Source organism: Pseudorca crassidens, chromosome 17 (genome assembly GCF_039906515.1).
Source record: "Pseudorca crassidens isolate mPseCra1 chromosome 17, mPseCra1.hap1, whole genome shotgun sequence".
Taxonomy (NCBI): domain Eukaryota; kingdom Metazoa; phylum Chordata; class Mammalia; order Artiodactyla; family Delphinidae; genus Pseudorca; species Pseudorca crassidens.
The window spans coordinates 74141429-74168710 of record NC_090312.1 but is presented as its reverse complement, the minus strand read 5'-3'; the positions used below and the strand labels follow the sequence as shown (position 1 = coordinate 74168710).

The window sequence follows — 27282 nt, the reverse complement described above, 5'->3', positions numbered from 1 at the left end:
CCAACTTTCATGGAAAATGGGAGACGGTAGGGGGTAGAGGTGCGTCTTTACCTCCAGGCTCTCATGCTTCTCTGCTCGGCTGCACTTCCATCCACTTGTCACCCTCCAGGTGCTCCACCCGGCTGCCTGTGGCAGGGCGCCTGTCCCCTGTCCTGAGAACTGTCTGCTTCTGATCCATCCCCTGCTCGAGACCCGCCGTCTTCGTTCCTACTAGTAGTCTTCCTCCTTTCTCCACTGTTGTTTCGAACAAGTGTGATACTTTAATTGTACATTTATTTGAGATTTCTATATTTTACCCAGATCTTTCCTCAGGACTAGAATTCTGTCTCTGCCAGTATCCTATCTACCAGTGGTTTCCTTAGTTCTTTCAAAACGTAATATTTTTAAAATAGTATTTTAAAACACTATTTTAAAAGTAGTGTTTTAATGTTTTATTACACAGTTGTCAAGAATATAGTTGAGGAACCATATTAAATATTTGACATTATACTGATTAAATAACTCTATGTAAATATCCCCCCCAAAAAACTTCATTCAGTAGACTAATTTCTGTCTTCTTGTAATTTAATGTGTTTATCGTATAGAGACGTTTAACGAAATTATTTGACCTACCCTATGAAAGGTAAGTAGAAATCAAAATTCAGTGTTATATTAACAAAAAGCCATAGTGATTTAAAAAAAAATTTAATGTCTTATTAAAATTACTTTCTTTATTGCAGGTTGATTAGAGCACATGCCCTAATCTGAACTTATATAACATATAATCTTTCAAAGAACACATTAATGTATTTAATCAGAGCATTGGTATTGTTTCTTATAAAAGTTTTTACCTTTGTTTAATCGTCATGTACTTTTTTTAGACATTTCATCACCTGTTTCTTCCCCGTGTGGGGTAAGAAAGGAAATGGTAATTAAAGCTTTGCAAGCCCAATATATTTCCCTACCCCACAGATATTCTAAATTATTAATTTAGAATAAATTTAGAATTTTATATATATTTAGAATTATATATATTTAGGTATAATTTAGAATTTTATTCTCAACCTACGAAGCAGTGCATATTAGAAAACCTTTCTTTACGCTCAAGTGAAAATGAGACCATCTGTATAATTACTGCATGGGTTCAATTATAATTACTTTTTCCCCCTTTTCAGTTTCTTATGCTGTAATTTGGCCCATATTGTTACAGTGTGTCTTGCAGTTTGGTGTATTCTATCACAAGTGGAAAACACGGACATCAAAATGCAGAAACCAAGACCCTGGGGAAGGGCTAATGGATTACTGATTTGATTTGATTGTCAAATATAACCAATAATTAGTTTACATTTATTGATTGATTGATTGATTTATTGATTGATTGTACGCGGGCCTCTCACTGTTGTGGCCTCTCCCATTGCGGAGCACAGACTCCGGACGCGCAGGCTCAGCGGCCATGGCTCACGGGCCCAGCCGCTCTGCGGCATGTGGGATCCTCCCAGACCAGGGCACGAACCCATGTCCCCTGCATCGGCAGGCGGACTCTCAACCACTGTGCCACCAGGGAAGCCCTAGTTTACCTTTTTTAAAAAAATATATTTATTTGATTGCACTGGGTCTTAGTTGTGGCTCTGGGCTCCTTAGTTGTGGCATGCGAACTCTTAGTTGCAGCATGCATGTGGGATCTAGTTCCCTGACCAGGGATCGAACCCGGGCCCCCTGCATTGGGAGCGTGGAGTCTTATCCACTGCACCACCAGCCAAGTCCCAGTTTACCATTTTTAACAGCATTAAAAGTTGCATCACCTTAGTTCAAACCACCAAAACAAAACATGAATTAGCAAAAACATCGTTGGAATCTGTGATTCCTCCGGATAGTGTTGGCTTGTGCATATAACGTAGAGATAAAGATTAAGAAGAATGATGCCAACAAGAAACCTGGCGTGGTGTGTATCTACATCAGGTTGATAAGTGCTTTGTTGTTTTGAAACTTACAGCAGGGGTTTTATGTAAGGTCCGCCTGAAAAGTGGTTCTCAGATGTTATGTTCTGCTGTGTTCTGATTGACTTTGAAATGATGATTTTTTACATTCTCTAACAAAGCCTGTGTGACAGCCAACCTTCTGTCTTCCTTGCAGGACAGAGATCCGGAAAAGGCATCCCCTCCAGGATGATCTTCCTTTCTTCGAGAAGCCCCTAGGCCGGCAGTTTTCCTTACCAAACCTGTCTCCGGAAGAGCCTCCACTGCAGACCATGACACTGGCCAATGAGGAAGCACTGCAGAAGATCTGTGCCCTCGAAAGTGAGCTTGCTGCCCTCAGAGCTCAGATTGCCAAAATTGTGACCCTCCAGGAACAGCAAAACCTCAGTGCAGGTCTGCAAGTCCTACATTTGTTTTAACCAGCAAACTGGAAATTAGGAGAATGCCACTAATTTGAAAAGAAAAAGGAAATGTATATATAGAAGTATAACTGAATCACTTTGCTGTACACCTGAAACTAACACAACATTGCAAATCAGCTATATTACAATGAAATTTAAAAGAAAAAAAAAAGTAACAGCCATTGGGCTTGTTGGAAAATCAGTCCTCTGCATTGTCCAGTACAGGACCCAGTCAAGGTTAAGTAGTTTTTGTTTGTTTTGAACAATCTTAATGCCGTCAGAGAGGATGATGAGTGTATTTTGAAAACACAAAATATACATACATTGGTAACAGTTGAATTGCTACTAGTGAATGCTGTGGTAAACTTAGTTTCTGTGATAATGGCACCATTCCATCAGACAGGAGGTAATCGCAAAAAACAACCCTGACAGGGTTGAGTGCTGTTTACTGACCTACATGTCCTGAGGCAAGTACTTGGCCTTTCTACCTCCCTTTCCTGCTCTAAAATGGGGATAGTAGTTACCTGTGGTAGGGAGTAAACGTGGAGATTATATACGATACCTTCAGCACATAGTAGATATTCAGTAGTCATTTTTCTCCCTCTTGCCCAGAGTGGAAACTGAATTCAGGTCCTTTGACTCCTGGACTACTACTGTTGCTTTTATTTGTGTGGCACTGTCACTCTGGAGAAGAAACTATAGCCTTGAAATCCTAGCCCATTAACCTGTTGGTAGGTAGTCGTTGTTTTTCCAAGTGTTGTTCCCTGAGTCCTGGCGAGACTCAGCATAAGCCAACTCTAAAGGTTAAAGGATAGGACAGTTATTCTGCCTCTGAGCCACTTTGCTTGTGGTCCTAGAGTTTAATGTAACCCCACATGGAAACCTCATCCAACCTGGGTCAGGCCAAGATGGGCAGAGGGTGAGTGCACTCCCCACACCTGGTGTTACTTAAGTGAAATTTGCACGTAACTTATGAAAAACCAAAGTCCTGCCCTTTTCTGTTTAACCTAAGAATTACATTTCTCTTTTGCTTTACCTCCCTCTTCTGGCAGACTAGAAAACTACTGTAAATTGTGAGATAATTTGGGGCTTTATGTTAGACTTCTATTTACAATCCATATCCCTTGGGTAAAACTCGTGTGCATCGAGTTCCCCCTAATTAATATAGTTCACCCCCAAAACAACTCTGTAATTTCCAATCATGCAGAAAGATGAATTTTTAGGTCCTTATTTTAGAACCACTTTAACTCTTGGTTACTTCTTGTTTTGGAAATTAACTATAACTTTTTTTTTCCTCCCAGAAATTTGTTCAACAATAAATCTAAAACTTTAAACACACTTTGGTCAATGTACATTCTAGTTAATGCTCAGTTAAATCTTCTATGTAAATATACTTAAAAAGAACCACGGAGTATCAAATGGTTTTTTCAAATACTTAACTCTAGTACTAAATTGTCAAACTGTATATACTGAAGATAGTTATGTGTGCAGTACAGATGCTCTGTTTCATCTAAAAGTAGCTACACACTTGGCAGCAGTCAGACTTGAACACTGGAGATCACAAAAGCGCCCTGTTAAGTTAAATGGAATGTTTCCATCTGGAGAGTTTGGGATTAAATGATACAGTGACTGAGATGCAGGCATTTAGATTCCAACCAAGTAACTGAAACTTCCTTTCTACTTACGTAACTTTGATTCTTTTTAAGGATACTGTTTTCAGATATAAAGTCCTTAACATAATGTTGCTTTTAAAATAGTTTATTTGCCTATTACCAGCAGGATCAAAATGACTTTCCCTTGTTTCTGTAGGTGACTTAGAATCTACGGCATCCGTTGCCCCAGCGCCACCCTGTGTCCCACCAGCTCCCCCTCCGCCACCTCCCCTCCCTCCGTCAGGGCTCCACAAAAGCGCATCTGCTATTGATCTGATTAGAGATCGAAGAGAGAAAAACGCCTGTGCTGGAAAGACTTCAGTCAAGAGCAGTCCAAAGAAATCTGATATGCCAAATATGCTGGAGATCCTTAAAGACATGAACAGCGTGAAACTTCGGTCAGTAAAAAGGTGAGGATATATTTGCCTTCTTTCTCACTTCCCTTGATTTTTTTGCCTAAAACCAAGTACTAGGTTTCTTTTTTTTTTTTAATTTTTGAATTTTATTAATTTTTTTCATACAGCAGGTTCTTATCCATTTTATACACATTAGTGAATACGTCAGTCCCAATCTCCCAATTCATCACACCAGCCCCCCCCAACGCCAGTTTCCCCCCTTAGTGTCCATAAATTTGTTCTCTACATCCGTGTCTCAAATTCTGCTGTGCAAACTGCTTCATCTGCACCATTTTTCTTGGTTCCACATATATGCATTAATGTATGATATTTGTTTTTCTCTTTCTGACTTACTTCACTCTGTATGAAAGTCTCTAGATTCATCCATATCTCTACAAATGACTCAATTTCGTTCCTTTTTATGGCTAAGTAATATTCCATTCTATATATGTACCACACCTTCTTTATCCATTCGTCTGTCAGTGGGCATTTAGGTTGCTTCCACATCCTGGCTGTTGTAAATAGTGCTGCAATGAACACTGGGGTGCCTTTTTGAATTATGGTTTTCTCTGGGTATATGCCCAGTAGTGGGATTGCTGGGTCCTATGGTAGTTGTATTTTTAGTTTTTTAAGGAACCTCCATACTGTTCTCCACAGTGGCTGTATCAATTTACATTCCCACCAACAGTGCAAGAGGGTTCCCTTTTCTCCACACCCTCTCCAGCATTTGCTGTTTGTAGATTTTCTGATGATGCCCATTCTAACAGGTGTGAGGTGATACCTCAGTGTAGTTTTGATTTGCATTTCTCTAATAATTAGTGATGTTAAGCAGCTTTTCACATGCTTCTTGGCCACCTGTATGTCTTCTTTGGAGAAATGTCTATTTAGGTCTTCTGCCCATTTTTGGATTGGGTGGTTTGTTTTTTTAATATTGAGCTGCATGAGCTGTTTATATATTTTGGAGATTAATCCTTTGTCCGTTGATTCGTTTGCAAATATTTTCTCCCATTCTTAGGGTTTACTTTTTGTCTTGTTTGTAGTTTCCTTAGGTCCCATTTGTTCATTTTTGTTTTTATTTCCATTACTCTAGGAGGAGGATCAAAGAAGATCTTGCTGTGATTTATGTCAAAGAGTGCTCTTCCTATGTTTTCCTCTAAGCGTTTTATAGTGTCCAGTCTTATATTTAGGTCTCTAATCCATTTTAGTTTATTTCTGTGTATGGTGTTAGGGAGTGTTCTAATTTCATTCTTTTACATGTAGCACCACTTATTGAAGAGACTGTCTTTTCTCCATTGTATATCCTTGCCTTCTTTGTCATAGATTAGTAGACCATAGGTGCGAGGGTTTATCTCTGGGCTTTGTATCTTGTTCCATTGATCTATATTTCTGTTTTTGTGCCAGTACCATATTGTCTTGATTACTGTAGCTTTGTAGTATAGTCTGAAGTCAGGGAGTCTGATTCCTCCAGCTCCGTTTTTTTCCCTCAAGACCACTATGGCTATTTGGGGTCTTTTGTGTCTCCATACAGATTTTAAGATTTTTTTGTTCTAGTTCTGTAAAAACATGCCATTGGTAATTTGATAGGGATTGCATTGAATCTGTAGAAGCTTTGGGTAGTATAGTCATTTTCACAGTATTCATTCTTCCAATCCAAGAACATGGTATATCTCTCCATCTTTTGGTATCATCTTTAATTTCTTTCATCAGTGTCTTATAGTTTTCTGCATACAGGTCTTTTGTCTCCGTAGGTATGTTTATTCCTAGGTATTTTATTCTTTTCGTTGCAATGGTAAACGGGAGTGTTTTTCCTTAATTTCTCTTTCAGGTTTTTCATCATTAGTGTATAGGAATGCAAGAGATTTCTGTGCATTAATTTTGTATCCTGCAGCTTTCCCAAATTCATTGATTAGCTCTGGTAGTTTTCTGGTGGCATCTTTAGGGTTCGCTATGTATAGTATCATGTCATCTGCAAACACTGACGGTTTTACTACTTCTTTTCCAATTTGTATTCCTTTTCTTTTTCTTCTCTGATTGCTGTGGCTAGGACTTCCAAAACGATGTTAAATAATAGTGGTGAGAGTTGACATCCTTGTCTTGTTCCTGATCTTAGAGGAAATGTTTTCAGTTTTTCACCATTGAGAACGATGTTTGCTGTGGGTTTGTCGTATACGGCCTTTATTATGTTGAGGTAGGTTCCCTCTTTGCCCACTTTCTGGAGAGTTTTTATCATAAATTGGTGTTGAATTTTGTCAGCAGCTTTTTCTGCATCTACTGAGATGATCATATGGTTTTTATTCTCCAATTTGTTAATATGGTGTATCACATTGATTTGCGTATACTGAAGAATCCTTGCATCCCTGGGATAAACCCCACTTGATCATGGTGTATGATCCTTTTAATGTATTGTTGGATTCTGTTTGCTAGTATTTTGTTGAGGATTTTTGCATCTATATTCATCAGTGATATTGGTCTGTAATTTTCTTTTTTTTTTTTTGCGGTACGCAGGCCTCTCACTGCTGTGGCCTCTCCCGTCGTGGAGCACAGGCTCTGGACGTGCAGGCACAGAGGCCATGGCTCACAGGCCCAGCCGCTCTGCGGCACGCGGGATCCTCCCGAACGGGGGCACGAACCCGTGTCCCCCACTTTGGCCGGCAGACCCCCAACCACTGCGCCACCAGGGAAGCCCTGTAATTTTCTTTTTTTGTAGTATCTTTGTCTGGTTTTGGTATCAGGGTGATGGTGGCCTCATAGAATGAGTTTGGGAGTTCTGCAGTTTTTTGGAAGAGTTTGAGAAGGATGGGTGTTACCTCTTCTCTAAATCTTTGATAGAATTCACCTGTGAAGCCATCTGGTCCGGGACTTTTGTTTGTTCAAAGATTTTTAATCACGGTTTCAATTTCATTACTTGTGATTGGTCTGTTCATATTTTCTGTTTCTTCCTGGTTCAGTCTTGGAAGGTTATACTTTTCTAAGAATTTGTCCATTTCTTCCAGGTTGTCCATTTTATTGGCATAGAGTTGCTTGTAGTAGTCTCTTAGGATGCTTTGTGTTTCTACAGTGTCTGTTTTAACTTCTTTTTCATTTCTAATTTTATTGATTTGAGTCCTCTCCCTCATTTTCTTGATGAGTCTGGCTAATGGTCTATCAATTTTATCTTCTCAAAGAACCAGCTTTTAGTTTTATTGATCTTTGCTATTGTTTTGTTTCTATTTCATTTATTTCTGCTCTGATCTTTATGATTTCTTTCCTTCTGCTAACTTTGGGTTTTGTTTGTTCTTCTTTCTCTAGTTCCTTTAAGTGTAAGGTTAGATTGTTTGAGATTTTTCTTGTTTCTTGAGGTAGGATTGTATTGCTATAAACTTCCCTCTTGGAACTGCTTTTGTTGCATCCCATAGCTTTTGGATCATCATGTTTTTTGTCATTTGTCTCGGTATTTTTTGATTTCTTCTTTGATTTCTTCAGTGATCTCTTGGTTATTTAGTAGCATACTGTTTAGCCTCCATGTGTTTGTGTTTTTTACGTTTTTTCCCCCTGTAATTGATTTCTAATCTCAGAGTGTTATGCTCAGAAAAATGCTTGATACGACGTCAGTTTTCTTAAATTTACTGAGGCTTGATGTTATCTATCCTGGGGAATATTCCATGCGCACTTGAGAAGAAAGTGTAATCTGCTGCTTTTGGATGGAACGTCCTATAAATATCAATTAAATCTATCTGGTCTATTGTGTCATTTAAAGCTTGTGTTTCCTTATTAATTTTCTGTTTAGATGATCTGTCCATTGGTGTAAGTGAGGTGTTAAAGTCCCCTACTATTGTGTCACTGTTGATTTCCTCTTTTATAGCTGTTAGCAGTTAAGTTGCCTTATGTATTGAGCTGTTCCTATGTTGGGTGCATATATACTTATAATTGTTACATCATCTTCTTGGATTGATCCTGTAATCATTATGTAGTGTCCTTCCTTGTCTCTTGTAACATTCTTTATTTTAAAAGTCTATTTTATCTGATACGAGTTTTGCTACTCCAGCTTTTGATTTCCATTTGCATGGCATATCTTTTTCCATCCCCTCACTTTCTGTCTGTATCTCTGTAGGTCTGAAGTGGGTCTCCTGTAGACAGCATATATATGGGTCTTGTTTTTGTATGCATTTGGTGAGCCTGTGTCTTTTGGTTGAGCATTTAATCCAATCATGTTTAAGGTAATTATCGATATGTATGTTCCTATTACCATTCTCTTAATTGTTTTGGGTTTGTTTTTGTAGGTCCTTTTCTTCTCTTGTGTTCCACTTACAGAAGTTTCTTTAGCATTTGTTGTAGAGCTGGTTTGGTGGTGCTGAATTCTCTTAGCTTTTGCTTGTTTGTAAAGCTTTTGATTTCTCCCTCGAATCTGAATGAGATCCTTGCCAGGTAGAGTAATCTTGGTTGTAGGGTCTTCCCTTTCATCACTTTAAGTATATCATTCCACTCCCTTCTGGCTTGTAGAGTTTCTGCTGAGAAATCAGCTATTAACCTTATGGGGGTTCCCTTGTATGTTATTTGTTGTTTTTCCCTTGCTGCTCTCAATAATTTTTGTCTTTAATTTTTACCAGTTTGATTACTATGTGTCTTGGTGTGTTTCTCCTTGGGTTTATCCTGTATCCTGACTCTGTGCTTCCTGGACTTGGGTGGCTATTTCCTTTCCCACGTTAGGGAAGTTTTTGACTATAATCTCTTTAAATATTTTCTTGGGTCATTTCTCTCTCCCTTCTCCTTCTGGGACCCCTATAATGCGAATGTTGTTGCGTTTAATGTTGTCCCTGAGGTCTCTGAGGCTGTCTTCATTTCTTTTAATTCTTTTTTCTTTATTCTGTTCCACAGCAGTGAATTCTACCATTCTGTCTTCCAGGTCACTTATCCGTTCTTCTGCCTCAGTTATTCTGCTATTGATTCCTTCTACTCTATTTTTCTTTTCAGTTATTGTATTGTTCATCTCTCTGTTTGTTCTTTAATTCTTCTAGGTGTTTGCTAAACATTTCTTGTGTCTTCTCAGTCTTTGCCTCCATTCTTTTCCCGAGGTCCTAGATCATCTTCACTATCATTATTCTGAAATCTTTTTCTGGAAGGTTGCCTATCTCCACTTCATTTAGTTGGTTTCTGGGGTTTTATCTTGTTCCTTCATCTGGTACATAGCTGTCTGCCCTTTCATCTTGTCTATCGTTCTGTGAATGTGGTTTTTGTTGCACAGGCTGCAGAATTGTAGTTCTTCTTGCTTATGCTGTCTGCCCTCTGGTGGGTGAGGCTATCTAAGAGCCTTGTGCAAGTTTCCTGATGGGAGGGACTGGTGATGGGTAGAGCTGGCTGTAGCTCTGGTGGGCAGAGCTCAGTAAAAGTTTAATCCGCTTGTCTGCTGATGGGTGGGGCTGGGTTCCCTCCCTGCTGGTTGTTTGGCCTGAGGTCATCCAACACTGGAGCCTACCTGGGCTCTTTGGGCTAATGGTGGACTCTGGGAGGGCTCACACCAAGGAGTACTTCCCAGAACTTCTGCTGCCAGTGTCCTTGTCCCCATGGTGAGCCACAGCCACCCCCCACCTCTGCAGGAGACCCTCCAGCACTAGCAGGTAGGTCTGCTTCTGTCTCCTATGGGGTCACTGCTCCTTCCCCTGGGTCCCGATGCACACACTACTTTGTGTGTGCCCTCCAAGAGTGGAGTCTCTGTTTCCCCCAGTCCTGTCGAAGTCCTGCAATCAAATCCCACTAGCCTTCAAAGTCTGATTCTCTAGGAATTCCTCCTCCTGTTGCCGGACCCCCGGGTTGGGAAGCCTGACGTGGGGCTCAGAACCTTCACTCCAGTGGGTGGACTGCTGTGGTATAAGTGTTCTGCAGTCTGTGAGTCACCCACCCAGCAGTTATGGGATTTGATTTTATTGTGATTGCGCCCCTCCTACCGTCTCATTGTGGCTTCTCCTTTGTCTTTGGATGTGGGCTGTCTTTTTTGGGGAGTTCCAGTGTCTTCCTGTCGATGGTTGTTCAGCAGTTAGTTGTGATTCTGGTGCTCTTGCAGGAGGGAGAGCACGTCCTTCTACTGTGCCATCTTGAACCGATCTCCCAAGTACTAGGTTTCTTGCGAACTTTGTTTTATAACATGACTACATGAGTAGCTCTAAGTTTTTAGTTTAAAAATGATAGTTAACTGTGTACGGGAGCCTAAGAGATTAGCAGAATAAACACTTGCAGGTAACTTTCCAGTTTCTCCCCCAACTGCATTTGAAGGCTTTTCATTACTGTGCAGTCATTCATCCAGTGAAGCTGTATGCATCCCTGCTATGGTAGTCACCAGGCTTTTGGAGAAGAATGGAACCCTAATTTCCCTGAAGGAGCACATAATCTCTGCTCCTGAGAGGACCTGAGGGACTGTTACTGGGCACTTTTGTGCTCTTTCATTGAGCTTTAAATCTAGGTTTTCCACTTCGCCGCATCAGTATGTGTCAGTGTCTTTGTCACGTGTATTGATGCCAGGGAAGTGCCGCCAGGCTCCCCGTGTGCTTCCCGGAGGGATCAGCGCCCCCTCGGTTCATGTTCATTTCTCTCAGGTCAGCACAAGACACGAAGCCCAAACCGGTGGATGCTGCTGACCCTGCTGCCCTCATAGCAGAGGCTCTGAGAAAGAAGTTTGCTTACCGGTATCGATGTGATAGCCAAGGTGAAGTTGAAAAAGGAATTCCAAAGTCTGAATCAGAGGGCACCTCCGAAAGAGTGTTGGTGAGTACTGGGCAGAGTTCTCTCCAAGTACAGCCTGGTAGTTCACTGCTGCACGCTGCAACACATTCAGCTGTGTGCGCCTGCAAGATTCAAAAGGACGTATGCTACAGGATTTAGTCCCTACCTACAGCTAGATTACCTATTATAGAAGAGCACAGAGAAGGAAGCAAAAGTTAACCCCTGGTTTCATTGCTTAGTGTCTCCTGTGTTAAATTTTTCATGCTGTTTTATTTAAGTATAATGAAGTGAAATTCATTACAATAAAATTTATATCTGAGGACAGTAAAAATGCTGATATAGCAAGGAAAGATCATTTTCTCTTAGGGCACCTGTGAGGAAGTCTCCTGAAGAGGGAGAGACATTTGACCAGGGGCTTGCAGGCTGTGGGCATGCCAAAGGTGGGGACTGAGCAGATTCATGGAAGCTCTCGAATATATTAATTTATACATTACCTTTATTCTGGGTACTGTCATGGGGCATATGTGTTTATTCCAGAGATGTAGATATCTTAGAAATTCTAGCATCTCTGAAAGTCTTCAGACATTGAAAAGGAAACTCTGTACCTTCCTTCTTTTATTCGGAGAAGTAAAATTGGACTAAGCTAGGCTCTTGCTAAGGTAATTATAGTTTTCTAGGGCGTAATTTTGTTGTCTCTTTGCCTTTCACTCTTTTGATATGTCATGTTTATAACAACTTGTCAATTCATAAAGGTTTTAATATTACGTAGCTGTTTGGTTTTTCATGAAGAACATACCTTTGATCCATGATTGGGAGCGGGGCATATCATTACTGTTACATGAACCAGTGTCTTTTTTGTTTCTTTTCTAGTTTGGGCCACACATGTTGAAGTCTACAGGAAAAATGAAGGCTTTAATTGAAAACGTTTCAACTTCCTAATACTGAGCTGAGAAAGACTGTCCTACTAGTTCAGCTGTTAGTGTTGATTTCTATTAGCCGAACAGCCCTAATACACCATTTGGTAAATACCTGAATTTAGTGTCTCCTTTTAAGTCTCAGAGGATTAAGCTGTAACAAAAGCACTCTAAGTTTGTTCGCTTTTAAGAGAAGGTCCGTTCTGAAGTTTTCCATAACATATTTATATTCTGATGTGTTTTTAATGTGTAGCCAAGATGTTTAGATTTCCAGTCTGGAAAACAATTATATAGATTTCAGAATAAAGAAAGGACCTTTGTAGATGTGAGTTTTTAATTCTTAACACTAATTTATCTGTACAAATGTTTTATGTGCATGTATTTAGGACGTAAGATTTAGCAAGGGGGTGACGAGGGTGCTGACAGTGCCATTTGTTTTCGGTGATCATTTCTATTCAGTGATGGAGCAGGTGGAATAACCAGGTTGTAGGAATGAAATGGTTTTGAGATTGGAATTTCTTACCTTGAACAGAACTTTTTATGTTAGATTCTCTCTCACGTTTTCTTGGATTGGAGATGGAGTTTGAGTAGGAACCAGATAATGTTTGCTGCTGAAATTACATAATGCTTTCCTTTAAAGAGGGAAGTCAAGGATCATGGAAACCGTTTTCACTGTAGTGCCATCCAGTGCTGAGGAAGGAAATGTAGTTTTCAGATAGTGAGGAATCAAATGATTGAATTAAATCTCTTTTAAAGTAAAAACTAGAATATACCATCTTTTTCTTTCAGTTTAATAAATGGCATGAAGATAACTTGCTGCTAATACTTCTGGAAATGTCAGCATAGTGGAGTTAAACATTTTTAATATTGGTCCAAATAGTAGCTTTATAATGAAATATTGAATAGGAGAAAGAATTTTCTGTAAGCTGCTTATCATTGGTCAGAACGGTGTTCTGCTGAATTATATTATGTAGCATAAACCTTAGGTGCTGTTAGGAAGTAGACAGCTGCCTTTCTCCTCTACGACTTCTAAGGAATTGCTACAAGTGATCATTTTTAAATGCAGGTATCTTCATGATTTTCTATATTTCTGTTAAACACACATAGTTTAATGTCAGAACCTCCTACTATGAGTAAATATTTGGATCTATTATTTAAATCTAGTGAAAAGAAAGTTGTCCTTCCTGGGGGGATTAGGAGATGTGAAGACCCTTTTAAGTTATTGAAAATACGTGCAGTGTTCTAAATAACAGCAAATATTAGTTGGAGGTGATTTTCATGGTTTGGTTATTCAGCTGAACTTTGAACTGTGGCTTATTTTACACATGTTGATACATTGTTTCTGATTGTTTCCTACGGTTTAAAAATTCTGCCTTTAAAAGGAATTCAGACAATTCGCCTGATATAAATTTCTTAGGAGGTCAAAGTATGTATTCTATTTGTATCACTGTTGAATTTTGGGCAGTGCTCCAATTACAAGGAAGTTACTGTTTTGAAATAAACTTTTACTTTCCTTGGGCCATAATGCCTATACAAATGCTTTCATTTTTTTTTCCACAATAGGCACGATTCTTTTATATTATACATGCAGCTTCTTTAGAATTATTTGCTTTCTGCATTTTTCAAGGGGAAATATATTGCCTAGAATATAAAAATATATCACCTCTCATTCATCTTTCTCTTAAAGGAACTCCATCATTAAGAAGAGAAAGGCAGTCACTTGGGATGAGTTTCCTCAGGGTTCTCAAGCCTATAATCCACCTCTGGGACTGGTGAAAGCTCTTTCCTCATCTTCCCCTACACCCACCTCATTCAGTTTCTGGTTCTCCCACCCAACACGATAGTTGGGTGAAAGATCTTAAAAATAGTTCAACTCTACATTTTACAGCTGAGGCTCAAAAAGTTAAATAACTGGTGTAATGTTTTCTCTTCTGTGATTCTGACTAGTCTAGGGCCTCACTCTTATAGAATGGACCCTTGAGAATGTGGGGGGCGGGACTTAGCCTTCCAATGCAAGGGGTGTGGGTTCCATCCCTGGTCAGGGAGCTAAAATCCCACGTATCCCTCCTGGCTAAAAAGCAAAACATAAAACAGAAGCAATATTGTAACAAATGCAATTAAAAGACTAAAACTGGTCCATATCAAAGTTTAAAAAAAAAGAAAACGTGGGTGTTAGGGGCACCGACTCCCTCTCATCCCCAGTCGAAAATCCACACGTTGCCATCTCTGCCTCAACAACAAATGAATTGGTAAATGACTCACCCAGGGGTGGGCAGGAAGCTGAAACAGTGTGGAGAGGGTCAGGACTCAACCCTTAGTTTCTTTGATTCCATGTCCTGTGATCTCTGGTCAAACACTCACTTCTCCCCATATGTACCTTAAAGATCTGTAAAATGAAAATACAGGTACTATATTATTTATTGAAACACGTCCACATGTAAGTGGACCCATGCAGTTCAAACCTGTGTTGTTCAAGGGTCAACTGTGTACGTAATGAGTGTGGCAAAGAGCGCTGGACTTGGAGCTAAAACACGACCCACGTATGTGATCCTGGCCAAGTCACACCTCTTTTTAAAATGAGACTAATGCTCAGTCCAGAAAACTAGGATTAAATAATGATTCTGAACACGTTCTGTACATGGCAGCTTGCTAAGTAAGTTACTACATTATTTTACACAAGGTCACTGTAGTGCCCAGTAGACGGATTTCTCCAGTGTTCTTGGCACCTGGAAAAGGTGTCATTCTGTGCACAGGCCTGGGTGGAGCAGTAGGTCTTAGTCTTCAGTTCTGGTTGTCCTCCCAGTCGTAGGCCCTTCTGCAGAAGAAAACTGTCCTCATTTTTTCTTTTTTTAAATTTTTTGACCACATTGCATGGCATGTGGGATCTTAGTTCCCCGACCAGGGATCGAAACAACCCTTGCATTGGAAGCCCAGAGTCTTAACCACTGGACCGCCAGGGAAGTCCGCTGTCCTCTTGCTGTATTAAGAGTTCCTATGAGTCTGTGCCTCAGTGGTGAAGGAAGAAAACATGAGGTAACAACTACTGGAAACAAACCATCCTCTGGTAACTTCTCCAAAAAACACAAGTTTTCTGTGTAGGTTAGATCTGGCAGATACAAGTTTAAACTTTCAGGCGTTAGCCCAGTAGCACCCGCTCTGGGATTGCCAGGCAGAAGGAGGCACTCGGTTTTACAACAGTATCACTGTTCTGCCTGTTACTGTCACAGTCTTTCCCATGAGCCTTTAGCCATTCCCGAGTCCTCTTCCCCCTTCTCATCCTAGACTCAGCATTCTTCTGAGCTACCCCACTGAGCCTTTTTCTTAAAATTCTTATTACTTTTTCCTTGTAAACCTTGTAAGCAGGCTAGTTCTTGGTTCGTACTAGTGTGATCACTTGAGAACAGATAGGACAATAAAATAAAATAATAAAAATAGCATACCCATGGAAGGATCCAGAAATCTTGGATGTTTCCCCGAAAGCTGTTGTCGTTAGTCCACTTGGTAGGGGCTGGAAAACTTAATGTTCCTCTAGCTGGAGCTTCTCAAACTTCTCTCCCCTGGAAGATTCTCCAGCCTCTTCTAAAGGTCAGAGAGCTCCTTCTCTAAGCTGAGAGAATAACACGAGTGTAATTTAGACATTACCAGGAAGCTAAAGAAGATGATCCAAATAGCACCTCCCATTCCATCCCAAACTGCTGTGGCCGCTACAGGGCAGTCCTATCCCTCCTAACCACTGTCTTCCCAGCTGGAAAAGCCGTAATTTGGGGAGAAAGACACTCTTCACAACAGGATTTTTACCAGAGTTGTGAACAGCTTTCTGTTCACATGGCCTAGGAGCCGTCCCTCTTCACTGGCCAGTCATGCTTGCTATCAGAGGATGAAAAAGGGTGAGAAGCAGGTGTGATCGGTGACGGTGGAGAGCACGTGACACTCTGCACGATGATCTCTCTGACGCAGCTCCGGAGCAGACTGCCTTCTGCAAGGGGAGCACCAGCCAATGCAGAGACATGTGTGACTCAGGACGCAGCCCTGACGAGCTGGTCCAAGTCCTCCCTTGGGAATCTGAATAGGAAACCTTGAGCGAGGGGCACAGTTGGTACCTGGAGCTCAAATAAGCACGCCATGAGGTACACGTGTACCCACGATACCCACGAGCAGTTTATACAAAACAGATGACGAGGACACGAACAAGGACACTGGGACTGAACCGTGTGTCAGGACATTATTTTACCTTCACGAGGCAGACATGTTATAGGTTAGGGAGCCACGCAGAAGATGAGGTGACGCGCTAAAACATGACCAAAGACCTTAACACAGTCGATCTAGCCATAAAGACAACACTTTAAAAACTTTACTGCCTTTCTAAGCAGACACTCCAAGGTAGAGAAGAGAAAGGAAGAGGAGAAGTGTGGGAAGAAGCAGACGCAGCAAGAAGCTACATCTCAGAGTGCTCAGACCCCCAGGTTCTGCTTCTGCAGCCTTCATGGGGTTTGTCTCATTATCGTGAACATGAATCCTCAAGATAAAGCTCCAGTTACCCTGCAGTGATCTGAGTGAGACTCTGTTCCCTACAATGGAAAAGTTAACCCCTATCTTGTGAGGATTCTTAGATGGAAATTCAGAAACTTTCCTGCAAATGTTCAACTAGGAACTTTAAACACATTCCTTTATGATACTTTCTTCAAAAGATAAAGCACCGGGCTTCCCTGGTGGCACAGTGGTTAAGAGTCTGCCTGCCGATGCAGGGGACACGGGTTCGTGCCCTGGTCCAGGAAGATCCCACATGCCACGGAGGGGCTGGGCCCGTGAGCCATGGCCGCTGAGCCTGCGCGTCCGGAGCCTGTGCTCCGCAATGGGAGAGGCCACAACAGTTAGAGGCCCACGTACCACAAAAAAAAAAAAAAAAAAAAAAAAAGACAAAGCACCTTGGGATACCATGCAGCCTCCCGATTCTTTATAGGATGCAGCTCAACAGTAAAGAAACACTTCAAATTTATGCTCAAAAATCTCAAACAATGCATAGCTTAAACATAAATGTAATATAAGATGAACTTTCTTAACAAGACTATTGATGGGACCAGTGGAAAGCTGCAATAAACCAATAGGTCACTGTGCTTCAGTTTTAAAATACAGCTAAAAAGAATCTAATACTAAAAATGGGGGTGTTTCTCTTTCCCTGACCATTCTACCAGACTTCAGGATAGGTTCAGGATGACTTAGCATAGCTGTAAAAGTAAAAAAAAAAATGTTACTGTGATTGATAAAAGTTATTAGTATTTTACGAGAAGTATCACAGTGAACATCTAAGACTTATATTTTAGAATCAAACTTGAAAGCTAAATGATTTTACCAGTCACGGATGTTAGTAAGATTCAATAATGACTGGAAATGGTGTCATTTTCATCATTAACCCAACAAAATCATTCATTCTCGACAATACCCCAACACTTTACACTCATTTTGTGCAATACAGAAACCTCCCATGTTACATAACAGATGCTTTCCACACATCATCTTGTCACCCAAACATTTTGAGAACAGAGACCCCGTCTCGGTATTTAGTTTTAATACCTTTATTACATCCAGTGCAGTTCTGCACACAACAGGAACTCGGATACTGTGACCACGTGACCTCGCCATCGACAGACTAGTTTCCACATAGTTGCTCATGATGGTAGACTGATAGCTAAAAAGGAAACAATTCCAAGTTAATTTTTTCAACATTTACTGACGGCACAGTTCACGCTAGTCCTATGCTAAGCACAAGAGAAAAAAAGGTGGAGGAGATGGCTGTGCACCCCTGGCAGTCCCCCGCAAGTAGCGGTCACTTCCCCTGGAGACAGTGGACAACTGGGGGCCTTCCAGAGGACACAGGTTGTCTGCAAATCCTCAGCAAACAAGGAATGGCTCAGGCTAAGTCTTGCACATATCTGGATAACTCTGTGTTTCAGATACATGCTGCTAGTATGGTGATTAATGTCACATTTATTTAAAAACATTCCTGAATGCAGATTAGCTGTCGGTCATTGTCCCAAGCGGGAGATACTGATTGGGAGGAGATTTAAACAAAATATTTATACATTAAAAAAAGTACACATGGGGCTTCCCTGGTGGCACAGTGGTTGAGAGTCCGCCTGCCGATGCAGGGGACACGGGTTCGTGCCCGGGTCCGGGAAGATCCCACATGCCGCGGAGCGGCTGGGCCCGTGAGCCATGGCCTCTGAGCCTGCGCGTCCGGATCCTGTGATCCGCAACGGGAGAGGCCACAACAGTGAGAGGCCCACGTACTGCAAAAAAAAAAAAAAAAAAAAAAAAGTACACATGAAAACACTGTAAACCTCCAATGTGAAAATTTTAAAGTTTTAAGAAAATCGAAAGCTTTAAGAGTCAAGAAAGATTTTTGGAAAGAAAGGCTGTTACAGGAATCTTCAAAGAATTATTTGCACCTCTAACCTGTACCTAAGGTACAAACACATTGCCCAGGTTGGACAAAGGACATAAAATACTCACTTCTTTTATGTAAAGAGGATCATTATAAACCATCACACTTACTGAGTGCAGATACTGACCAGGAACCAGATTGTTTTTGTTAAGCTAAGGCTTACCACAATTTTCTCTCCGAGGACCTTCAGCCTAGAGCAGAGGAGCTGCCCCCCCATGACTAAGGGCCGGCCCAGAGCCCCAAAGGGCTGCTGCAACGCTCAACAGTTCTTTGAAGTCTCCTGTTTTATCTTAAAAATTTGTGAATTTTGCATTCTCTTCTATAATATTGAATTACTCATTTAAACTGTGACCTTCTAAATTACTGTACTGTTTCCTCAGATTTTTCTAGAAAACCGATGTTCAAAGAATATAGGTCCTGTTGAAGAAGCAGGGCTATAGCCGGTAATACCACATATATGTAACAAAACATACCTTTGCAGTGGGTTTATTTTATGTGTAGGCAGGAGATGGGAGCAACGCTCAGGTGTCTCCCCCTGAAGAATGGCAATAAGAAGACAATCCTCTGAATATCCAACAGTGAGAAACATGTAACAGGTCAGAGAAGAAGAAAGCAATCATACACTGGCAGATGGAGCCCAGGCAGGCTCAACTGATGCAAGGCTGAAGGTCTGTCTGCTGGATGTGCCAATCACGCAGGCGTGGAGAAGCAGCTCCTGGCGGAGAATCTGTAGCCTCGTTCAGGGGAGCCGTGGTCCACAAACGAGTAGCAGCAGGTACGTCCCTGCAGGATGCGTGAGGTGACTTGCTTCCCTTGCTCAGAATCCATGCTCAAGCAACCGGCTGATCGTCGTTTGGCTTCCCGAGAACGTCTGCCTAAAGGGAGAGAACGACTGATAGTTATATTTCTCACTGTAAATTGAACTATTAACGCTTTAAAAAACCATCAGTTTCTGTGAAGTTGGTTAATGTGAGTTGGCTATGAGATACAGTTCTACTTTCCATGTGCTGACATGCTAGGTGTGTGAGCTGGCAAGTTTCCTTATCAGACACTGGATGCGTCAGATGTGCCAAGATGATACTCCTCGTATAAGTGGCCAACTGACCTTCCCCACATAGCCCTCGGACTTCTGCACCCAGCCGTCCAGTGTGGTGGCCACAAGCCACATGTGGAGACCGGGCACCTGAAACATGGCTGGTCCGAACCGAGACGTGCTGTAAGCATAAAATACACGCCAGATTTCAAAGACTCTGTAACAGAAAAGAGAATGTAAAACATCTCAATAGTTTTTTATAATGACTACATATTGAAATGATAAAATACTGTGGATATGTTGGAATAAATATTATTAAAATTCCAGCTGTTTCTTTATCCTTTTTTTAAACGTGACTCCTCGGAAATTGACAATCACTGACTCAGCTCACACTGTATTTCTATCCGACATCACTCTTCTATGCAAATAATGACTATGTTTGAGTTCAAAGTTTACACGTATCCCTTCTAATGAAATGGACTCGAGAGGATCCAGGAGAGGCCCAGTGGTACCTTTCTTACGCTGATACCGAAAGTAGTATTAAGTGGCCATTTCTTATTACTTGACTTTTAAAAGGTCAATACGAGTAGTATTTTAGTACCTGCAAGGCCTGAGGTTCCCGCCGTGGGAACAAAGGGCTGTGGAGTCAAGAGGCTGGGCTCAGAGCCGACTTCTCCCGGCTGTCAGGACTCTGTCCACTACATCCCGGCCTCAGCTTGCTCACCCGTGAGGTGCAGGCAGCACACGAGCCCGCAGGACTCCGCCTGCGCCCAGCTCTGCCTGAACAAACGTGTGGCGAGCGAATGCCGGAGCCGACAAGCGAATTCTTTGCTTCCCTAGTAATTTAGTGTCGTGGTTTCCAACGGACTGACTTACAGGTAAATATCAAAGATGAAAATGTGAAAAGATAGGTTTTTATTCGTCAAAAGTTAACAGCAACAGGCACGTATTAAAATGAGTATGGCAAAGCCTTCTACAAATGGCTTTACACTCAAGCTTTCTCCCAAGAGAATGACTGTTGCAACAAACTTGTAAACATAATTAATAAACAGTCCTTTACAGTAACAAGGGAAATACAATTGAACTAAAAGAAAGCACCGGTTTCTCTTAAAACTAGATTACAGTTGTGCTTACTACACATAAAACATTTTAAAACAAATTACAAAAGTGGAATGTTGTAAGTTTAAAATTAGTCCTTAGATTTTGTCCTAGAAAACATCTGTTCACATCAAAAGGCCCATCAAAGGGTAACGTTTCATCAAAGGGGGAGGGACAAGAAAACAATGCACTTTTTTCAAATCAAAACAAGAAGTTTGGTCACTTAGCTTTGTGCATAGTTTAAGGCATCTGGAGCGATCTGTTACGGCTGACCTCCCTTCCCCTCCCCACGTGTGGCTGCCCATTATGTCACATTCTAAAATAATAAATAAAAGCTGACGTTCCCAATCCTTCCCACGTGGATAAATAGAACACATGCACAGTCACACATGCACAAGCGTGCCCCACACACACATCCGCACACACACAACATACCTCTCACTCCCTGCAGCGAGAGGGACTTTAGTACCCTTGCTCTGAAGGACACACTTGCCCATCCCACTTTATTTCAGATTGGCAATACCCTGAGCTGATTATGGTGTTTTAAAACATTCCACCCTTTTCTTGCATGTGCAGGTCAAGTGTACATTAGTGAAAACAACATGCAACGTCTTCACTGCGGAATCATAATACAGCTAGGACACTGGGGTTCTGCCCCTCCCGCCCCAAATTAAAAACTAAGAGTTAAAAAAAATTGCATTGCCCAACAGCACTGGAGTGAAAGCTCGGCGGCACTCTAGGATAAATGCTCAGTTTCCAGTGCACAAAGTAAAAGGATAGCGAATGGGAGGCTTTGGTGGCATCCAAAGGAGAAGAAAGGCAAACCGGGGGAAAGGGCTGCAGTTTAGGTTTGAGCTTTAAAATTTTTAGTGGTTCCTTCACAATCGTGCTCCAAGGCGGATTGAGAACCAGTATTTCAGAGTTGGTCTGTAAACATCGAGTCTGGCCAGAGGCGCAGAGGCTGGGCACTTCACATTTCCATTTTCTCCGAGAGAACTTAGTGGAAGGTACAGATACACACTGTTGCATCAGACGGGTTAAATTCCAAAGATTTCTGCTGAAGGCTTCGGTTCAAGTTTCATGATGCTTCGAGAAGCACGAGGGCCACCGCAAAACTTCCTGCAAAACTTTGTTATTCCCTTCGGTTCGCTCCCACTGGGCTTTGCATATTCAAGGTTTCACACGGAAGCCAAATGCATATTGCTGTGTTCGGGTCTTGTAATTAAAAAGTGGGTTCAAATGATCCAACAGAGGAAATCTTGGAAATAAATAATGCTGGCGTCATTCACTTCCCTCAGCAGCCGAGAGTAAAGTTCTCTCACCTCAAGACCCCATTCACATTTCTAACGAGCTCCAGAGGCAGTCTGCCCACTGACTTGGGGGGCGGTTTAGGATAACCGGTTCTCCTGAGGTAATAACTGTGAGTTCAGCTCCTCAAATGCAGCGTCAGCGTCCTCGCTGCTGGACTGTTCTCGCTGCAGTCCCTTCCAGCTGGCTTTGTTCAGCCCCACATGTCCGAGCATTGTCTGGGACAGCCTGGTGTTGGAGAACCGGGCCCATTCTGTGAACAGAGGCTCCACGAGATACGTCATAAAACCTGAGACAGCAAGAGAAAAGGTATTAGTGGATGTTCTGAAACTTTACAACGTCGAGGTAGTGTTTACTCTCTTAAGTCCTATTCCAATATTACCTCTTATTTTTCAAAAGATGTGTGTGCAGATTTACATATCTTCTCTGAAGACTCTATTTAGGCAACTTACTGAAACCTGAAGTAAAGGTGAACTGACAAACACAGCCCATCTCTTCTGACGACTCCTCTCAGCTGCACCAACCATATCCTTCTGTTTCAGCAAACCTGCGGCGGCCCTCTCAACCCTGAGGAGCAGGGCACAGTGTGCCCAAGGCTAAGGGGGTCCCCCCGGGGCTGTGGGTGACGAGGCCGGACTGAGGCGCGGCTGCCCTACCGTCCGGGCTGGTAATCGTCACACCTGGTCATGAGCACAGTGGGCCCGCTATGAATCTCAGGATTTATAAAGCCAAAATGCATGCCACAAAATGTGAGTCTAAAACGAACAGAGCAGATTAGTTTAGACAATTAGGAAAGTGAACATCAAAAGTGTACCAGGGGGCCTACTTTACAGACACTTCCTACAATCGATCTCCCTTAATTCAGTCAGAAAAGGAGAAGGAGTGGTCTCGGGCCTGTCTGCATCTCTGGGTTACACAGCACTCGAGCTCACATTACAGCTGACTTAAAACTACATAGTGTCTTACACAGGGTGAAAGAAGCCTCACCTTAACAATCAGATCACATCTATTAGGAGAAGCAAATAACATTGTCTTCCTAAACTTTTGATCAACGACAGGAAAATGTACATTCTAATTCTATCACTGTTTAACAGTTTTAAAATTTTCTTCATCTCTAACACCTTTTCTTTTCAGCAAAAGACCACATGGACCACAGACAACACAGGTTCCATTTAGCTAACAAAAAAAAATCTCACTGGAAATAAAGCACCCACTACTTTTAATTAGAAAAGTCATATACGGTCTGATGATTGAATTTTTTCAAGTGTACAGATTATGGTATCTGAAGTAGTAACGATATTGGAAATAAGGCTTTCTTCCATCTCTTTTTTTAAAAATTTATTTATTTTTGGCTGCGTTGGGTCTTCGTTGCTGCGTGCGGGCTTTCTCTAGTTGAGGTGAGCGGGGGCTACTCTTCGTTGCGGTGCACGGGCTTCTCATTGCAGTGGCTTCCCTTGTTGTGGAGCACGGGCTCTAGGTGCACGGGCTTCAGTAGTTATGGTACGCGGGCTTCAGCAGTTGTGGCTCACGGGCCCAGCCACTCCGTGACATGTGGGATCTTCCCGGACCAGGGCTCCAGGGAAGTCCTCCATTTCTTTCTTTCATCTCTTCCATCCCCTCCACACATGTTAACTGAGAACCTTCTAGATGCCAGGCACTGCTCTGGGGTGGCCACGGATAAGCAGTGGACAAACAGACAAGATGTGCTCTCCACGAATTACGTCTGGTGAGGAGAGAGAGGACACGGGAAAACGGCATCACTGCAGTCAGAGCTTCTGGCAGCCAAGCCACCCCCTCAGCCCCGGGTCAGGCTGAGCCAGCCGCCAGAGCCCTGTCTTTTCCAGGTGCCACAGTCAAGTCGTGAGCAGCCGGAGTGTTGCACCCAAATGCAGAACCTTATTACCGCAGGTTTCACGCAATCCATCTTCTTTGATTCTCCCACTGTCGCAACTGGTTGAGAGCTGCATCCTGCTTCTCACATCCAACAAATCAGCTCTCACTTCTGGCTCTATGGTACCTAGGATTCTTTTAGGTCTTAAGTACCTGATAACAATGCACGGGCCGGGCCGCAGACACAGCCAGGTGGCAGGACGCTACTCGTGAGCTGCTCATCCACCCGTGAACCCCCTTAACTGTCCCAGCCCATGCGCCTCTATCTCTTCTCCTCAGATACCACAGGGCGCTGTGTCAATGCCTCACCCTCACCTGGTATGTGACAGGACCTAGTGTTCCTACCAAAGAAGAAAACCGTGTTAATTAAACACGACTTCTACCTGCTGACCACATGCTGGCTCCGAGTAACTGCTGCTGAGCACGGAGTTCATTCTAATCGTCCCCTGACTTACCCTAGGAAGAGGACCTCTGCAAGCCCCGTTTTACCTAGGATTTGATGTCAGAAAGACCAACACCTGTTCTCTGTATAAACTGGGCAAACTATGTGGAAAAGAACACCAGCAGTGCCTGTGTCCTAGGGTGCCGTGAGGGGTCAGCCCACGTCAACTGTCACCGCCTTCAACCTTATCCCTGCCCCCCGGGGGACCGGGTCCACAACTGCCCAACGCTGACAAGGTCAGAAACGACAAGAACGGCTTAAGGGATCTAGCTTCTTGTCCCTTTTAAAAATTGCAGTTTTTTAAACCTCCTTTGCAACCTCTCTCATGAATCACGGGAGTAATGTGCTGAGGCACGAAGTAAGCTGGAGTGAGTGCACAAGCCAACCCCTGCTCTTCGACTCGGCCCCCTCTGCCCATATTTCAGCTGTTCTTCCGCATCCTAAAGTTATGCCCTTGAGGACCAGGCCAGAGCAGACAGGCTTCTTGTCCCGTCATCCCCTCCCCTCCCACCTCCCTCTCCCGCGCTCCTGGCCAGTCCCAGCTCCCGGGGGACTCGGCGTCCCCGCGCTGTCCCCGCAGGCCTGGGCCTCACTCTCCCGCATCTCTACTGCTCCCTCTGCAGCCAGATCGTTACTACCCACGGCCTCCCCCTGAGGATCCTCTGCAACTGTTGTACAGTGTCAGAATTCTGTTTCTGAATTTCTGACCCTCCAGCACAGTCCGCTTTTCCGGGTATTAGCAACGCCACAGTATTGTGCTACCTTCCGAATTTCTAGAAACTTTCTCTCTCCGAAGTTTCTGGACACACTTCACTATTGTCAACCGAGTCCTGAGAGGTCCTGCTCAGTATTGGCCACCAAAATTACGCCCGTCCCTCCATATCCTTCTGAGTGACCCCCACTTGGCAATCCACCCACCGCACCCCAAACCTGGCCCATCTTCCCTCGGCTTGTCTACGAAAAGCTGCACGTTCTTGAATCACAGCCCCTTCATCGTGCTTTCTCTTACCGTCACAGTCCACTCAACAAGCAGTTCTCAAGTGAGCCCGCCCTGAGGGGCAGCGCTGGCCTTGGGGACACACACCCCTCCAAAGGCCAGGTCGGCACCTGGAGCTGTGACGACAGGCATCCAGCGCCTCAAGAGGGGTGATGGCTGCCTGGAGAAGAGTGAAAGGTGGCTTCTGGGGGTGACATCTGAGGTGGACCCTCAAGGAAGAGGAGGCTATGAGGCAGAAGGGGGGCCTGGCGAGGCACAGAGTGAAGGAGCACCAGGGATTTGGGGAGCCCCAGGGAGTCCCGAGTTGCTGTAGGTAAACGAAGGGGAAGGTGTTGGGGAGAAGACGGAAGAGACAATTGGAGGCCAGCTTGCAAGGGGCCTGTGTGAGGTGCTGAAGAGTTAGCTTCAACCAGCAGGCAGCGGTGAGAGAAAAGCCGGCAGTCGTGGAAGCCGGTCTTCCCACGACCGTCAGGCCCAGCGGTCCCAGAATGACGCCAGTGAGGCTCCCACATGGGAAAATGATGCATTCTTTCCAGTTCAGAACAGAAAGTTATTGCTACCTGCTCTGCTTTTGAGGAACTAAAATCAAATGAGAGTAATTTATAAGAGCCAAAAAAAGGGAAAAACCAGAATAAAATTTCTTAAATTATTTAAAAATTAGAAATAAGCATAATTTTAATACTGATATTTCAGATGTACCTCTCTTCTTGGCAAACTTAAAATCAGTGGCATTTTAAAAACCAGTTATATCTAAGTATGCATAGTTACCAATCTGGATGTTGGCAATAGATTCGGTCTGACGATCACAAAGTGGACTCACACCCAGATGATACTTTTTCTCTATGTCTCCTAGAAATGGAAAAAAGAAAAAAAGAATTCTTAATGCGGAATATACCTATTGGTTAAATATATAATGAAAGTCTTCATCTTACCTGTAAATTCCTTAGGAATAATGTAACACAATCCTCATGAGAGGATGCCTTCTAAATTAGCTCTTTTTTAAAATTTTTTTTTGGCGGTACGCGGGCCTCTCCCTGCTGTGGCCTCTCCCGTTGCGGAGCACAGGCTCCGGACGCACAGGCTCAGCGGCCATGGCTCACGGGCCCAGCCGCTCCGCGGCATGTGGGATCTTCCCGGACCGGGGCACGAACCCATGTCCCCTGCATCGGCAGGCGGACTCTCAACCACTGCACCACCAGGGAAGCCCTAAATTAGCTCTTTTTTAAACTTTAAGTTATTCATACATAGAAAAGGCTGCCAAGCCAACATCCTATTTTAAGTGGAGACAGTGGGAAACTTTTACTAGGTGTTATCCCAAGACTGTAACTCTGTCAGCATTTTAATTTAAAACTCAGATTTCTGAAAGGAAGGTGCATGGAACGAAGATCCTTGGTTCCTGGCTTTAAATCACAAAACATGTCTTACATGGTCATATGGCCACACCCTCCACACAAGACAAGGATGGAGCAAAGGCAGGAAAATCTTTCTGTACAGAAAACCTTCTAGCCGGCTCCACGTCTAATTCATAAATGCCTACACACACATCGGATCATTTCAAAAGAGAACTGCTGATTTTCAAAACAGATGCTCAATTTGTGCATTATTGGTTATATGTACATCCACTATGAATCGTCACTAAAACTATCAGGCACCTTCTGCTAGACTCTGCAATTGTCTGAGTTATTTTATTCATATGATGCTAAAAAATGAGCTGACTAGACTATCACTCAATACTGTAACTTGCCTTGATGGAAGAACTCCTCTGTTACTTTTTCACTCCACTGCTTGCTTAATTCCCAGGTCCGACATGGGTTACAAATATCTGCACATTTCAAAGCCATCTAGCAAAAGCAAAATATGAAAGTTGTCTTAAGAAGAAGGTAAAATTTCAATTTTACTAAGCTTAATATACGCTAATAGTGGGGAAAAGAACACCTCAGAAAAGAAAAAGAAAACGTTGCAACAGGAAATTTGTTATCCTTTATACTGATTTTACGATACTATTAGTTGTAACAATCATTTTTGCAGAAACACTGAAAGCCTACTAAGCAAATTATACACG

At 42.7% G+C, this 27282-nt stretch overlaps 2 protein-coding genes and 2 long non-coding RNA genes across 7 annotated transcripts in view; 1 reads left to right on the top strand and 3 right to left on the bottom strand.

The window, feature by feature from the left end:
- Positions 1-13535, top strand: part of MTFR1 (mitochondrial fission regulator 1) — a 66358-nt gene extending 52823 nt beyond the window's left edge. For both annotated transcript variants that reach the window (XM_067712207.1, XM_067712208.1), the window contains exons 5-8: positions 2113-2348; positions 4166-4418; positions 10970-11138; positions 11967-13535. In XM_067712207.1, the coding sequence (XP_067568308.1) occupies positions 2113-2348; positions 4166-4418; positions 10970-11138; positions 11967-12035 (727 nt within the window). In that variant the 3' untranslated portion in view covers positions 12036-13535. The remainder of the gene's footprint in view (positions 1-2112; positions 2349-4165; positions 4419-10969; positions 11139-11966) is intronic.
- Positions 4483-12049, bottom strand: LOC137210384 (uncharacterized). Its single transcript, XR_010936492.1, has 2 exons — positions 11893-12049; positions 4483-11218 (listed from the first exon to the last, which is right to left on the bottom strand). It is a non-coding gene; the product is annotated as an uncharacterized lncRNA (long non-coding RNA).
- Positions 13536-14272: 737 nt separating the features above from the next.
- On the bottom strand, positions 14273-20059 carry LOC137210383 (uncharacterized). Its single transcript, XR_010936491.1, has 5 exons — positions 19558-20059; positions 18926-19327; positions 15809-17696; positions 15451-15617; positions 14273-14396 (listed from the first exon to the last, which is right to left on the bottom strand). It is a non-coding gene; the product is annotated as an uncharacterized lncRNA (long non-coding RNA).
- A 324-nt stretch (positions 20060-20383) lies between these two features.
- The window catches only part of PDE7A (phosphodiesterase 7A), a 114889-nt gene continuing 107990 nt past the window's right edge, over positions 20384-27282 (bottom strand). For all 3 annotated transcript variants that reach the window (XM_067712203.1, XM_067712205.1, XM_067712204.1), the window contains 3 exons: positions 26965-27061; positions 25989-26069; positions 20384-22180 (listed from right to left, as the gene is read on the bottom strand). In XM_067712203.1, the coding sequence (XP_067568304.1) occupies positions 21972-22180; positions 25989-26069; positions 26965-27061 (387 nt within the window). In that variant the 3' untranslated portion in view covers positions 20384-21971. The remainder of the gene's footprint in view (positions 22181-25988; positions 26070-26964; positions 27062-27282) is intronic.